The sequence below is a fragment of the Hyperolius riggenbachi genome, chromosome 3 (assembly GCF_040937935.1).
Source record: "Hyperolius riggenbachi isolate aHypRig1 chromosome 3, aHypRig1.pri, whole genome shotgun sequence".
Classification (NCBI taxonomy): domain Eukaryota; kingdom Metazoa; phylum Chordata; class Amphibia; order Anura; family Hyperoliidae; genus Hyperolius; species Hyperolius riggenbachi.
The window spans coordinates 385,104,977-385,121,239 of NC_090648.1; the positions used below are offsets into that span (position 1 = coordinate 385,104,977).

The window sequence follows — 16,263 nt, forward strand, 5'->3', positions numbered from 1 at the left end:
ATTACCTACAGATTTTATATACATAAAGACCAGAGCGGTTTCTGCATTTACCTGAGTATATCTGGACGGGTCCTCACTCTGCCTCCTCTGCTGTCACTCACTGCGCTGTCAATATCTTGCTGGATAAGATTAGCCTATGAGATTCAAGTGGCAATCAGAAGTGATGTAAAGAGGAACATCATGGCATACACAACCCAACACCATGACAACAATAAACAACACAACCATGCATAATGACCATGAAGCAAATGGCACAACCACATAGAAGACAACTACAACAAAAGACAACAATGTCCCAAACACACCACAACCACACCAACCACATACGACACTACAGCTATACTCAAAATCACAACAGCGCACTGCAAAAATGACAACACAAATGCTTGGTGCACATAATCACATACAGCATACACACAACTACTCTCCAACCCCCAAAGCACAACACCACAATGCAGCAGCTCATTAAGGACCACAATACAGCTATACAAAAACAGCACAGTAACGTGACATACAATACTGAGGAAGACCTAGTATACACAAACCAAATAAACTGCCACAAAACAACAAAGGAATCAATAAACTGCAATTTTATTAGTTTATATAATGAAAGAGAGAAAATGACAGAAAACCCAACTCCATCAATATATGGATTCTACCCTCCCCCTTCGTGGGCAGGCAACTTTTACATTTCGCACCTAACCTTAAACTTCACCATAAGCGCCAAACTTTAACCCCAGTTAAAAGTGTCCTGTTTAGAAGGGTGCACACTATAAATAGCAGGTGCCGGGGCCGCCAGCTATGCCCACTATTTATGGCCACAGTTCACATAGCGGGCAGCCAACGCATCTGCTATTATAGTGTGCATCCTTTTAAAAAGGACGCCACCTGTGCCATTTTCAAATGCTCCTAGGCATATTCAAAATAAGGTTTAGTCTATTTGTACAGCAACACAATTTTATTTCCCACTATTTCCGCCTTGTTGATGCCACAACTACAAGGAAACTTTGCAAGGTAAAGTCTGACTTGTCGCTTCTTCGGACTGTTGCGATACATGTGAGGGACAGCACGGAGAACGTCTGTGAGGGGGCACTTGTGGTAAGATACCTTTTACATTCATATTTACAGAGGTGTTTTTTTGCCTTATGGTACGCCCAGCACTGCGGTGTTTATTCCCTTATTTATTTACTTACACCCAGGATTGGGTGATTGTTTTCAGATACAAACTGCAATTGTCTTTGCTGTGCTCATTTGGCTTAGCCTATATATGTTACCTGTTATCGAGTATAATACACTGTATACATTCCACTGTGAATTGTATTCTTATGAATTTTTGTGAATTCAGTATATTTTCAGATGGTTTGACCTGCTGAATGTAGCAGATTTTATATTTTGGAGAGAACACATTTCTTGAATGAATATATATATATATATATATATATATATATATATATATATATATATATATATATATATATATATATATCTTTTTTTTTTTATTTTTTTTTTTGCCATATGGTTGGCTTTTTCTTTCTTGTGTTTAAAGAATATGGAGGCTGCCATATTTATTTCCAGTTGCCTGGCAGCCCTACTGGTCTATTTAGCTGCATAAGTGTCTGAATCACACGAGAAAGAAGCATGATGCAGCTAATTGCTCAGATCTGACAATGTCAGAACTGCCAGATCTACTGCATGCTTATTCAGTGGCTATGGCAAAAAGTAGTAGAAGCAGAGGATCAGCAGGATAGCCAGGCTACTGGAATTGTTTAAAAGGAAATAAATACGGCAACCTCCATATACCTCTCACTTCAGTTGTCCTTGAAGACCCTTGCTGTCATCTTCATTCTCTAAAAAAGCAGTCGTAGCTGCCTGACTTCTGTGCTGATGCTCTGCAAAAAATGCTCTAATCAGTAGCCTACAATGAACATGGCGATCAGATATCTGGCTGCATGCTTGTTGATTTTGTGCGACTCAACTAAAGCTAAAAGCTGAGCGTGACAGCCAGGGCACTGGCACCGTCTATAAGGGACTGAAGAAGGGACTGGTAGCCTCCATCTTCCTCACACTTCAGGTTCCCTTTCATTGAATGTAGAATTCTTATGGAATACATTTCCTGTGTACTTTATATACAGATCAGAGTCAAGTGGCGTGCAATAAATGAGACCTAGTGGGTAATATTTGACGTAGGTGGGACACCCATTACCTCCATATATGAACTGTGTTCTGTACAGAGTTGGCATTCACAAGAGTTTAATATGTTCTTCCAGTTTATGGCTTCCACTATCGTTCTATAAAGCAGCAATCGGTTGAGACAACAAACCAATCCATGCACAAAGAACAGGAAAGGATAAAATTGTGTGCAAAGGGGAAGGAAGCAAAGAACACATGTGCAAGAGCAGTCAAAAGGAGTAAGGAATCCATGCACATGGGAAGGAAGTTGGGCCTATAGAAAGGAAGACCTGTGCACATATGGGAAGGATGGGAGCCATGCACATGGGAAGGATGGGAGCCAATCCAATGGGAGTGAAGGGAGCCAATCCAATGGGAGTGAAGGGAGCCAATCCAATGGGAGTGAAGGGAGCCAATCCAATGGGAGTGAAGGGAGCCAATCCAATGGGAGTGAAGGGAGCCAATACAATGGGAGTGAAGGGAGCCAATACAATGGGAGTGAAGGGAGCCAATACAATGGGAGTGAAGGGAGCCATGCACATGGGAAGGGAAGACCTGTGCATGTGGAAGAAAGGGCCTGGTGAACAACGAAAGAAGGGAATAATGCACAAGGGAAAGGTGTACATGGGAAGTAAAGGAGTAGTGCACAAGTGAAGGAAGAGATCCTTTCGCTAAGAATGGGCCTGTGCACATGGGAAAAAAGTGATCTGTGCACAAGAAAATAGAGGATTTGAGAAACAAGTAAATAAATGGATGCATCTATAATGGAACAAAGAATAAAGAGCTCTGTGCAAAAAGGAATACATAGATCCATACAAAAAGGAATCTGTGCACATGGGAATAAAGGGAGCCATGAACAAGGGAATAAAGGGATCCGTGCACAAGAGAAGGATAAAGCAAGGAATTAATTCACCATGGTGGGAAAGGAAGAAATCCATGCATCAAGAAAGAAATCTGTGTATTGGGGGCGAGGAAGGGAGGAATCCATCCAGTGAGGCAAGGGAACAAGGAATCCGAGCATTCAGATGATGATGATGAGGTTATATGTGCAGTGGGTTGAGGAGGACAGAATCAGTATGTGGGATGAGGAGGAAGGCATCCATGTAATAGGGTGAGGGAGGTAAGATAATTAGGAAGGAATCCATAAAATGTGATTAAAGCAGACCCAAACCGAAATTTTTTTTAATTCAAAATATTTAGTTGCAGCACTCTGACACATACAAAGATAAATAAACACTCCTTCAAGCCTATGAGCATTTCAGTGCATGCTTTTCACCCTTCTCTTTTCATAACTCGGGTTATACAGGTGGCAGCCATTAGCAATTCCTCCTTTGCCGGACACCCCCTACTCCACTAGTTTGCCGGATTCTGTTCCGGCAATATGAAAGGAAGGGAGGGGTTCCTCCAATAAATGTAAAATATTTTACATTTGTCATCGTGCAGCTGAAAAAAGGCTGCTATTTATCATTATAATTTAGAAAATAGATTTTATTTCTGAAATCTCGTATTTTTAATTTGGGTCCACTTTAATAAGGAATAATTGCACTAGGGTGATGAGGAATGAGTGTGTAGTGGGGTGAGGAAGAAATCCATGCAGTGGTGTGAAAAATCTGGCAAGCAATCTATGCATCAATACATGCATTTGGGTGGCAGAAAAAGGAATACTTGCAGTGAGCTGGGGAAGGAATGAGTCCATTAGAAGAAGAAATTACTGTACACACTTGTAGGGTTGTTATCAAACACATCACACCATACTGAGGAATACGCTACATAAGCATGGGGTGATTGTGATGCAAAGAGGGTGAAAAGCCATGTTAGTCTTACCTTGATCTCATCACACTGGAAAAGGTGCAGATCAGGTTTGCTCTGGGTTGGCTCCTTGCAAACAAGGGCCAGAATGGAATCATATCTGCAAGCCTTCATGACAGCCTTACAGTGCTGAATGGTGCTTGCTGGAAAGTTCTCTAATTCAGTCTGTGCAAAAATGAAATATACATTGGGCATGTGCATTATCAACCACCACTTCAAAAGCTACCCAAAGGTCTACATCAAGACGTGTCCACAGCTACAACTACATTAATGACAGCTACTAGAACAGCATTGAGGTCACATCCACAGCTGAACCCACAGTTAGTTCATGCCATGTCTACTACACTTTTGGGCTTCCACTGCTACCTCGACTGCTTCATTAAAAGCCACCTCTGTAGCTACACCTAGATATACCTACAAATAACTTAATATGCATCCAACTACGCCTACAACTACAATAATGCTGTAGGTGGGGCAGTGGCTATAGCAGGGAACAGCAGGTAGATTTGATGGCCATGGAGGACAGCTGCAGAAATTTCATAAATGTAGCTTTAGGATTAGCTGTAGGTGCTACAGCTACATTAATTACTTATCTGCAGTTGTCCTCCAAGGCTACATCAAATGCACTATTTTCACTGCTAGAGCCACTGCCCCACCTACTCCATCTGCGGTGTACATAAGGGAGGCTGATGCAAAAAAGCAGATTGAACAGCAAAATATAAACAAGGCCAAGTTAACTAGTCTCTTCCTACCAGGCAACACAACTGACTACACCATGGTGGCTGTGTGAGTACATTCATCCAATTAGAGCAAAGCAGATGGTGTTTACGGAATGCTCTAGGCTTTGCCACATCATTATCTCATTCAAGATTTAGGAATAAGCAGTTAACTGTATTTTTATACTTCTATGGCTTCATAAGATATCCAAAAAGAACATCACCCAATACAGAGAGATTGGGCAATCCATTAGTCCAAAGTACTCACCAGAAATGATACTCCCTGGCATACGCCAGATGTTTGTGATGTATATACACTTTATGGCATATGCCAGGCATCAGTGCCCATATGCACAATACAATGACATAAAACACATTCCAATTTTTTTTTTCTAGACAAATAGCCACAAACATTAGATTTCACCTTTTCCAGACCAATGGCCACAGGAATGCTCTTCAGTGCATAACAACATATTGAGCATTTAGTTTTATTAAGGGCCCTTAACAGCTGGGACTCCTGGGAGACATTAAGTATCTAAGTAGATGCCATGCCACAAGTAAACACTATGCTATGTTAGAGTCCTGTGATTATAAACATCGCCTGAATTCCTGAAAACTGCAACTGCATGGGTGAGATGCTGGAATGGTATGAAATGAGATGGCAACATGGAAAGTTTACCTTTGATTCAATATCGTACAGACTAACACCCTTGTCATCAACTTGCAGATACATATCCTGGGTCCACACCTTCCCTTTGGCATCAAGTAACTTTAACTTCCGGATTCCATCGTCCACTGTTAGCATGGCATCTTTCCGATCCATAGTGAAGGTGGTGAGGTGCTGCAGGACATTGTCAGCAGTTTCACAACAGGTTATGGAGGTTACATGCCCACTTGACCAGGGTAAGGACAGCAGCAGTTCAACAGATTTGGAGCAGTTTTTATTGCTCTTTACTACGACTTTTCAGACTATATTAGCAGAAAAATATTTTGTGCCCTTTATTAACCAAGAGAATTATGTAGATCAGGAAAAAAAATGATCTGAAAAACAATACTATTTAATGGCTAGCTGAGAAAAAAATATATAATGTAAGTTTTCAGGGAGTTTGCTTGTCCCCTTCTACAAAAAGACTTTAGATGAAGCAAAAATTGTACAAAGATTCTGTGAAGTCACTCCAGAGTCCAATTAAAAAAATCAAAACAAACAAAAACATTGTTTCATGCTCATAGAACCTCCCCCTTGTACATAATCATCAGACACACAAATCAGCAGCATACACAACACATACCGTCAATCACTAGAAAATATTGTGTGCATGAGAAATGTACTCTTTGCTGGACACAGTACTAAATCCTAGTTATATGTATTCAAATAAAAAACAATACACACAGCAAGGAAGCCACATCTAACCATCTATGGCGCTTATTGTATTAACTTTTCTCCTAGGAGATCATTTTTCATCTTGTCTAAAAAATTAACATTGCAATTGAAAAAGTACTAAAAAATAGATACTAAGAAAATAAATATATTTAATAATTTCTTGCTTGATGGTAGCTTTAAAGGTATTTTAATGGCAAGGTTTGAAAGTATCACCTTGGAGAAAACTCAGGACAAAAGCTAGTAGCACATGGGCTTATGTCAGATAATGATCCAGAAAGCAGACACATATCAGGCCAGTTGGTCAGTTATGACCTGCTAAAGAGAAATAATAGCTAGCAACTTCTTGTTAGTGACCACCAGAGAGGTATGGCCAGAAACAACTTGTTTACAGACCATGGAGGAGATATGGCAAGCAGCATCATGCTTAATGACCATAGAGTGATTGTGGACATCAGTATTGTGCTTACTGATCATAGAGGAATTTTAGCCATAGAATAACGCTTGCTGAACACAGATGATTTATGACCAGCAGCATTCATGCATTGATGGTGGAGGAGCTATAGCTAGCAGCACCGAGCTTACAGATCACAGAGAAATTATTGTCAGGTGCTCCATTCTGACTGACCACAGAGAAATCATTGCCAGGTGCTCCATGCTAACGGACCATGGAGGAGTTGTAGTCAGGACAGGAGAATACCGATAGAGGGAATTAAGGCCAAAAGTGACATGCTTACTAATCACTGGTTGAACTCTTCACTTACCATTTCTACTAATTATATTAAAAAAACAAAAAAAAAACACACATTTTCAATCACACCAATAGCCTATTGTCCAAACAAAATTCACATTGATAACGTAACACTACATCTTACCTCCACATGGTACTGGCTGGTTTCTGATATGATGCTGACAGTATCCCGGGCATAGTTTTTTCTTTGCTCTGGAAAAAGATAATTGATATGAACTGACAGAATAATGAATGTCCACAATTACATCACTTCAGCAGAATAAGAGGCTCACAACCTAAAATGGGATTTCAGAAATGAGCACTAGAAGTGACAAAATTAAACTAAAAATAGCCAAAAAGTTAAACATGTTCCCTTTCACAATAAAAAAAAAACCACATGAAGAACTGCAAGCAGTAGTTCCTTCCAGTCTGCCAGGTAACAGCACAGCTGTGAGGATCAGTATCCCATTAGTGGTCATCTGACAAACAAATAAGCGGAGCTCTAGGAAAAACAGAAAAGGAGCTTTCTAAATAGACTCCCAAAATGCAATGATAAAATTTCTTCCAATTTGTGTCCCAAGCTTGTTTACAGCTCAAACAGTACTGATCAGAAGATAAAAGATGAAATAAAAGTGTGTTATACCTTCCTGTAATTATTCTAAGATATTTGGGGACACTAATACATTAAACCCTCCATGATTCTCTTGGTTTATTCTCATGAAATTACAAAACTGGATTATTGCCATGTAAGAGGACTTTCAACTTCCAGAATTACGAGCCTGTTTATACTGGAAAGTAAGTGTAAGTGTGTGTAAGTAAGTGTGTGTAAGTAAGTGTGTGTAAGTGTAAGTGTAAGTGTGTGTAAGTGTAAGTGTGTATAAGTGTGTGTGTGTAAGTGTGTGTAAGTGTGTGTAAGTGTGTGTAAGTGTAAGTGTAAGCGTGTGTGTGTGTGTGTTATGATCCACTATCTTGCAATGTGCAAGCAGTTATTCTCAGAGCTGTGCTTCACAGGTATGACTCAGTGGAGACAGAATCCATTACACAGCAAACTCACTGCAGATCCATGCAGAACACAGAAGACCAAACAAATAGGCCAACACTCATTTGTCTCTTAACACCATAAAGATGGGAATGGCAAACTGATGGAGCCAGCCGGATTTATTTTGGCCACATTTTATGTTGGTTAGAGTAAATGTATTTAACATACCTCCCTGTGTCACAAAGAATACCTGCTCACATCACAACAGTAACCACACCAGTGGTGAAATGACACATTTTGTCTTGCTTTCTACCCCACCTAGATGGAAGGAGTTAGATGATGAACAGCAGACTGTGTGAGACCTGAAGATCTGACTATTGCAAAGATATTTATGAATGTTGGTTGGCTAAAAACAAAGACGCGTGTTTTCTTTACTGCTGCTCCTCTCCATGGCATAAATAAAAATGCTCAACACAGAAATGGGTAGAATTTTGGTCCATGTAACAGTGCGACAGAATGTAATGGTCAGATTGGCAGGATTGCGTCAACATATCTGACCACCCTGGTTTGCATCTCAGCACAGTTGGGTAAAAGAAAAAATATAAAATCCAGTCAGCAAACACCACAAAATGAGGGCAACATTCATCTCTACAGCAGCCAAGAACATAAAAATCCCTGAAAGCATCACACTGCACATTGGCTCACACTCATAAAAAAAGGTTGGGGCAGCGATAACACAGAAAATGCATCAAATTCCTTCTTTGAAAATCCAATGATCCAGTTAGTACAGAGACAGGGGTGTAACTAGAGGGGAGCAGCCCCTGCGCCTGCAGGGGGGGCCAGAGCTGTAAGGGGGCCCCCAACTACTACTTCACTATCTTCCCATAATGGGGTCCACATTTCAGATCAGGTGTTTTTGTGGCTACACTTGTTATACAGTGGAGGAAATAATTATTTGACCCCCTCACTGATTTTGTAAGTTTGTCCAATGACAAAGAAATGAAAAGTCTCAGAACAGTATCATTTCAATGGTAGGTTTATTTTAACAGTGGCAGATAGCACATCAAAAGGAAAATCGAAAAAATAACCTTAAATAAAAGATAGCAACTGATTTGCATTGCATTGAGTGAAATAAGTTTTTGAACCCCTACCAACCATTAAGAGTTCTGGCTCCCACAGAGTGGTTAGACACTTCTACTCAATTAGTCACCCTCATTAACCACTTGAGGACCTAGGGCTTTCTACCCCTTAAGGACCGGCCACTTTTTTTCCATTCAGACCACTGCAGCTTTCACGGTTTATTGCTCGCTCATACAACCTACCACCTAAATGAATTTTGGCTCCTTTTCTTGTCACTAATAAAGCTTTCTTTTGGTGCTATTTAATTGCTCCTGCGATTTTTACTTTTTATTATATTCAGCAAAAAAGACATGAATTTTGGCAAAAAAATGATTTTTTTAACTTTCTGTGCTGACAGTTTTCAAATAAAGTAAAATTTCTGTATACATGCAGCGCGAAAAATGTGGACAAACATGTTTTTGATAAAAAAAAACCCATTCAGCGTATATTTATTGGTTTGGGTAAAAGTTATAGCGTTTACAAACTATGGTGCAAAAAGTGAATTTTCCCATTTTCAAGCATCTATGACTTTTCTGACCCCCTGTCATGTTTCATGAGGGGCTAGAATTCCAGGATAGTATAAATACCCCCCAAATGACCCCATTTTGGAAAGAAGACATCCCAAAGTATTCACTGAGAGGCATAGTGAGTTCATAGAAGATATTATTTTTTGTCACAAGTAAGCGGAAAATGACACTTTGTGAGGAAAAAAAAAAAAAGTTTCCATTTCTTCTAACTTGCACCAAAAAAAAATGAAATCTGCCACAGACTCACCATACCCCTCTCTGAATACCTTGAAGGGTCTACTTTCCAAAATGGGGTCATTTGTGGGGTGTGTTTACTGTCCTGACATTTTGGGGGGTGCTAAATTGTAAGCACCCCTGTAAAGCCTAAAGGTGCTCATTGGACTTTGGACCCCTTAGCGCAGTTAGGCTGCAAAAAAGTGCCACACATGTGGTATTGCCGTACTCAGGAGAAGTAGTGTAATGTGTTTTGGGGTGTATTTTTACACATACCCATGCTGGGTGGGAGAAATATCTCTGTAAATGACAATTTGTTAATTTTTTTTACATACAATTGTCCATTTACAGAGATATTTCTCCCACTCAGCATGGGTATGTGTAAAAATACACCACAAAACACATTATACTACTTCTCCTGAGTACGGCGATACCACATGTGTGGCACTTTTTTGCACCCTAACTGCGCTAAAGGGCCCAAAGTCCAATGAGTACCTTTAGGATTTCACAGGTCATTTTGAGAAATTTCGTTTCAAGACTACTCCTCACGGTTTAGGGCCCCTAAAATGCCAGGGCAGTATAGGAACCCCACAAATGACCCCATTTTAGAAAGAAGACACCCCAAGGTATTCCGTTAGGAGTATGGCGAGTTCATAGAAGATTTTATTTTTTGTCACAAGTTAGCGGAAAATGACACTTTGTGAAAAAACACAATTAAAATCAATTTCCGCTAACTTTTGACAAAAAATAAAATCTTCTATGAACTCACCATACTCCTAACGGAATACCTTGGGGTGTCTTCTTTCTAAAATGGGGTCATTTGTGGGGTTCCTATACTGCCCTGGCATTTTAGGGGCCCTAAACCGTGAGGAGTAGTCTTGAAACGAAATTTCTCAAAATGACCTGTGAAATCCTAAAGGTACTCATTGGACTTTGGGCCCTTTAGCGCAGTTAGGGTGCAAAAAAGTGCCACACATGTGGTATCGCCGTACTCAGGAGAAGTAGTATAATGTGTTTTGTGGTGTATTTTTACACATACCCATGCTGAGTGGGAGAAATACCTCTGTAAATGGACAATTGTGTGTAAAAAAATCAAAAGATTGTCATTTACAGAGGTATTTCTCCCACCCAGCATGGGTATGTGTAAAAATACACCCCAAAACACATTGTACTACTTCTCCCGAGTACGGCGATACCACATGTGTGGCACTTTTTTGCACCCTAACTGCACTAAGGGGCCTAAAGTCCAATGAGTACCTTTAGGATTTCACAGGTCATTTTTGTTTCAAGACTACTCCTCACGGTTTAGGGCCCCTAAAATGCCAGGGCAGTATAGGAACCCCACTAATGACCCCATTTTAGAAAGAAGACACCCCAAGGTATTCCGTTAGGAGTATGGTGAGTTCATAGAAGTTTTTATTTTTTTGTCACAAGTTAGCGGAAATTGATTTTAATAGTTTTTTTTCACAAAGTGTCATTTTCCGCTAACTTGTGACAAAAAATAAAATCTTCTATGAACTCACCATACTCCGTACGGAATACCTTTGGGTGTCTTCTTTCTAGAATGGGGTCATTTGTGGGGTTCCTATACTGCCCTGGCATTTTAGGGGCCCTAAACCGTGAGGAGTAGTCTTGAAACCAAATGTCGCAAAATGACCTGTGAAATCCTAAAGGTACTCATTGGACTTTGGGCCCCTTAGCGTACTTAGGGTGTAAAAAAGTGCCACACATGTGGTACCGCTGTACTCAGGAGAAGTAGTATAATGCGTTTTGGGGTGTATTTTTACACATACCCATGCTAAGTGGGAGAAATATCTCTGTAAATGACAATTGTTTGATTTTTTTACACACAATTGTCCATTTACATAGAAATTTCTCCCACCCAGCATGGGTATGTGTAAAAATACACCCCAAAACACATTATACTACTTTTCCTGAGTACGGCGGTACCACATGTGTGACACTTTTTTGCAGCCTAGGTGCGCTAAGGGGCCCAACGTCCTATTCACAGGTCATTTTGAAGCATTTGTTTTCTAGACTACTCCTTGCGGTTTAGGGCCCCTAAAATGCCAGGGCAGTATAGGAACCCCACAAGTGACCCCATTTTAGAAAGAAGACACCCCAAGGTATTCCGTTAGGTATATGGCGAGTTCATAGAAGATTTTATTTTTTGTCACAAGTTAGTGAAAAATGACACTTTGTGAAAAAAAAACAATAAAAATTAATTTCCGCTAACTTTTGACAAAAAATAAAATCTTCTATGAACTCGTCATACACCTAACATAATACCTTGGGGTGTCTTTTTTTTCTAAAATGGGGTCACTTGTGGGGTTCCTATACCGCCCTGGCATTTTACAGGCCCAAAACCGTGAGTAGTCTGGAAACCAAATGTCTCAAAATGACTGTTCAGGGGTATAAGCATCTGCAAATTTTGATGACAGGTGGTCTATGAGGGGGCGAATTTTGTGGAACCGGTCATAAGCAGGGTGGCCTTTTAGATGACAGGTTGTATTGGGCCTGATCTGATGGATAGGAGTGCTAGGGGGGTGACAGGAGGTGATTGATGGGTGTCTCAGGGGGTGGTTAGAGGGGAAAATAGATGCAATCCATGCACTGGGGAGGTGATCGGAAGGGGGTCTGAGGGTTTGGCCGAGTGATCAGGAGCCCACACGGGGCAAATTGGGGCCTGATCTGATGGGTAGGTGTGCTAGGGGGTGACAGGAGGTGATTGACGGGTGTCTCAAGGTGTGATTAGAGGGGGGAATAGATGCAAGCAATGCACTGGCGAGGTGATCAGGGCTGGGGTCTGAGGGCATTCTGAGGGTGTGGGCGGGTGATTGAGTGCCCTAGGGGCAGATAGGGGTCTAATCTGATAGGTAGCAGTGACAGGGGGTGATTGATGGGTAATTAGTGGGTGTTTAGGGTAGAGAATAGATGGAAACACTGCGCTTGGGTGGTGATCTGATGTCGGATCTGCGGGCGATCTATTGGTGTGGGTGGGTGATCAGTTTGCCCGCAAGGGGCAGGTTAGGGGCTGATTGATGGGTGGCAGTGACAGCGGGTGATTGATGGGTGGCAGTGACAGGGGGTGATTGATGGGTGGCAGTGACAGGGGGTGATTGATGGGTGATTGATAGGTGATTGACAGGTAATCAGTGGGTTATTACAGGGGAGAACAGATGTAAATATTGCACTGGCGAATTGATAAGGGGGGGTCTGAGGGCAATCTGAGCGTGTAGGCGGGCGATTGGGTGCCCGCAAGGGGCAGATTAGGGTCTGATCTGATAGGTAACAGTGACAGGTGGTGATAGGGAGTGATTGATGGGTGATTGATGGGTAATTAGTGGGTGTTTAGAGGAGAGAATAGATGGAAACACTGCGCTTGGGTGGTGATCTGATGTCGGATCTGCGGGCGATCTATTGGTGTGGGTGGGTGATCAGATTGCCCGCAAGGGGCAGGTTAGGGGCTGATTGATGGGTGGCAGTGACAGGGGGTGACAGGGGGTGATTGATGGGTGATAGGTGATTGGCAGGTGATTGACAGGTGATCAGTGGGTTATTACAGGGAAGGACAGATGTAATTAATGCACTGGCGAATTGATAAGGGGGGGGGGGGGGTCTGAGGGCAATCTGAGCGTGTGGGCGGGTGATTGGGTGCCCGCAAGGGGCAGATTAGGGTCTGATCTGATAGGTAACAGTGACAGGTGGTGATAGGGGGTGATTGATGGGTGATTGATGGGTAATTAGTGGGTGTTTAGAGAAGATAACAGATGTAAACGATACATTTGGGAGGTAATCTGACGGCGGGTTTGCGGGCGATCTAATGGTGTGGGTGGGTGATCAGATTGCCCGCAAGGGGCAGGTTAGGGGCTGATTGATGGGTGGCAGTGACAGGGGGTGATTGATGGGTGATAGGTGATTGGCAGGTGATTGACAGGTGATCAGTGGGTTATTACAGGGAAGAACAGATGTAATTAATGCACTGGTGAATTGATAAGGGGGGGTCAGAGGGCAATCTGAGCGTGTGGGCGGGTGATTGGGTGCCCGCAAGGGGCAGATTAGGGTCTGATCTGATAGGTAAAAGTGACAGGTGGTGATAGGGGGTGATTGATGGGTGATTGATGGGTAATTAGTGGGTGTTTAGAGGAGAGAATAGATGTAAACAATGGATTTGGGAGGTGATCTGATGTCGGATCTGTGGGCGATCTATTGGTGTGGGGGGGTGATCAGATTGCCCGCAAGGGGCAGGTTAGGGGCTGATTGATGGGTGGCAGTGACAGGGGGTGATTGACGGGTGATTGACAGGTGATTGACAGGTGATCAGGGGGATAGATGCATACAGTAAACAGGGGGGGGGTGGTCTGGGGGGGGGGTCTGGGGAGAATCTGAGGGGTGGGGGGTGATCAGGAGGGGGCAGGGAGCAGGGGGGGGGGATAAAAAAAAATAGCGTTGACAGATAGTGACAGGGAGTGATTGATGGGTGATTAGGGGGGTGATTGGGTGCAAACAGGGGTCTGGGGGGTGGGCAGGGGGGGGTCTGATGGGTGCTGTGGGCGATCTGGGGCAGGGGGGGGAGAAATCAGTGTGCTTGGGTGCAGACTAGGGTGGCTGCAGCCTGCCCTGGTGGTCCCTCGGACACTGGGACCACCAGGGCAGGAGGCAGCCTGTATAATACACTTTGTAAACATTACAAAGTGTATTATACACTTTGTATGCGGCGATCGCGGGGTTAACATCCCGCCGGCGCTTCCGTATAGCCGGCGGGATGTTGCGGCGAGCGAGCGGTGACAGGCGCCGGCGGAGGATCGCGTCACGGATGACGCGATCGCTCCGCCCATGCCCTTAAATGGACCGCCGCCTCTGTGGGTGAGGCCGTCCTGAAGGGCTCCACTTCCCCGCCGCCCCTGTGTAGTGGGCGGTCGGGAAGTGGTTAAGGACACCTGTCTTAACTAGTCACCTGTATAAAAGACACCTGTCCACAGAATCAATCAATCATGCAGACTTCAAACTCTCCAACATGGGAAAGACCAAAGAGCTGTCCAAGGATGTCGAGACAAAATTGTAGACCTGCACAAGGCTGGAATGGGCTACAAAACCATAAGCAAGAAGCTGGGAGAGAAGGTGACAACTGTTGGTGCGATTGTTCGAAAATGGAAGGAGCACAAAATGACCATAAATCGACCTCGCTCTGGGGCTCCACGCAAGATCTCACCTCATGGGGTGTCAATGGTTCTGAGAAAGGTGAAAAAGCATCCTAGAACTACACGGGAAGAGTTAGTGAATGACCTCAAATTAGCAGGGACCACAGTCGCCAAGAAAACCATTGGAAACACATTACACCGCAATGGATTAAAATCCTGCAGGGCTCGCAAGGTCCCCCTGCTCAAGAAGGCACATGTGCAGGCCCGTCTGAAGTTTGCCAATTAACACCTGAATGATTCTGTGAGTGACTGGGAGAAGGTACTGTGGTCTGATGAGACCAAAATAGAGCTCTTTGGCATTAACTCAACTCGCTGTGTTTGGAGGAAAAAAAAATGCTGCCTATGACCCCCAAAACACCGTCCCCACCGTCAAGCATGGGGGTGGAAACATTTTGCTTTGGGGGTGTTTTTCTGCTAAGGGCACAGGACAACTTAATCGCATTAACGGGAAAATGGACGGAGCCATGTATCGTGAAATCCTGAACGACAACCTCCTTCCCTCTGCCAGGAAACTGAAAATGGGTCGTGGATGGGTGTTCCAGCACGACAATGACCCAAAACATACAGCAAAGGCAACAAAGAAGTGGCTCAGAAGAAGCACATTAAGGTCATGGAGTGGCCTAGTCAGTCTCCGGACCTTAATCCAATAGAAAACCTATGGAGGGAGCTCAAGCTCAGAGTTGCACAGAGACAGCCTCGAAACATTAGGGATTTAGAGATGATCTGCAAAGAGGAGTGGACCAACATTCTTCCTAAAATGTGTGCAAACTTGGTCATCAATTACAAGAAATGTTTGACCTCTGTGCTTGCAAACAAGGGTTTTTCCACTAAGTATTAAGTCTTTTATTGTTAGAGGGTTCAAAAACTTATTTCACTCAATGAAATGCAAATCAGTTGCTATCTTTTATTTAAGGTTATTTTTTTCGATTTTCCTTTTGATGTGCTATCTGCCACTGTTAAAATAAACCTACCATTGAAATGATACTGTTCTGAGACTTTTCATTTCTTTGTCATTGGACAAACTTACAAAATCAGTGAGGGGTCAAATAATTATTTCCTCCACTGTAAGTGTAAGGATTATGATGTCCACACTTGGGTTTTATGGCCCTTGGAAGATGGGCCCCAGGCTGTGAGGGCCGCCAAGGGAAAGGATGTGAACATTGGTGGGGCCCCCATCAAAAGGTTTGCGGGGGGGGGGGCATGATTTGTAGTTCCGTCACTGTACAGAGATGAGGGGAAAAAAGTAAATTTTTTTGTGTTCTAAAACATGCTTAACCACTCATTTATGAGCTTCTGCAGTTCTAATGAGTGAAGGAGACACACAGGCAGCCATAAGTATAGGTAATTCGCCATTCACTACTTCAGTTAACAATTTGGCTAAAGGTGCGTACATACGCACTACTACAGAGAACAACGGGTCCT

General features: G+C 42.9%; 1 protein-coding gene across 4 annotated transcripts in view; it reads right to left on the reverse strand.

Moving 5' to 3' along the window:
* The window catches only part of LOC137561603 (epidermal growth factor receptor kinase substrate 8-like), a 150,737-nt gene that overhangs the window by 21,992 nt on the left and 112,482 nt on the right, over positions 1 to 16,263 (reverse strand). For all 4 annotated transcript variants that reach the window (XM_068272915.1, XM_068272916.1, XM_068272913.1 and 1 more), the window contains exons 5-8: positions 6,948 to 7,015; positions 5,374 to 5,535; positions 3,994 to 4,143; positions 52 to 134 (exon numbers count right to left, since the gene is read on the reverse strand). In XM_068272915.1, the coding sequence (XP_068129016.1) occupies positions 52 to 134; positions 3,994 to 4,143; positions 5,374 to 5,535; positions 6,948 to 7,015 (463 nt within the window). The remainder of the gene's footprint in view (positions 1 to 51; positions 135 to 3,993; positions 4,144 to 5,373; positions 5,536 to 6,947; positions 7,016 to 16,263) is intronic.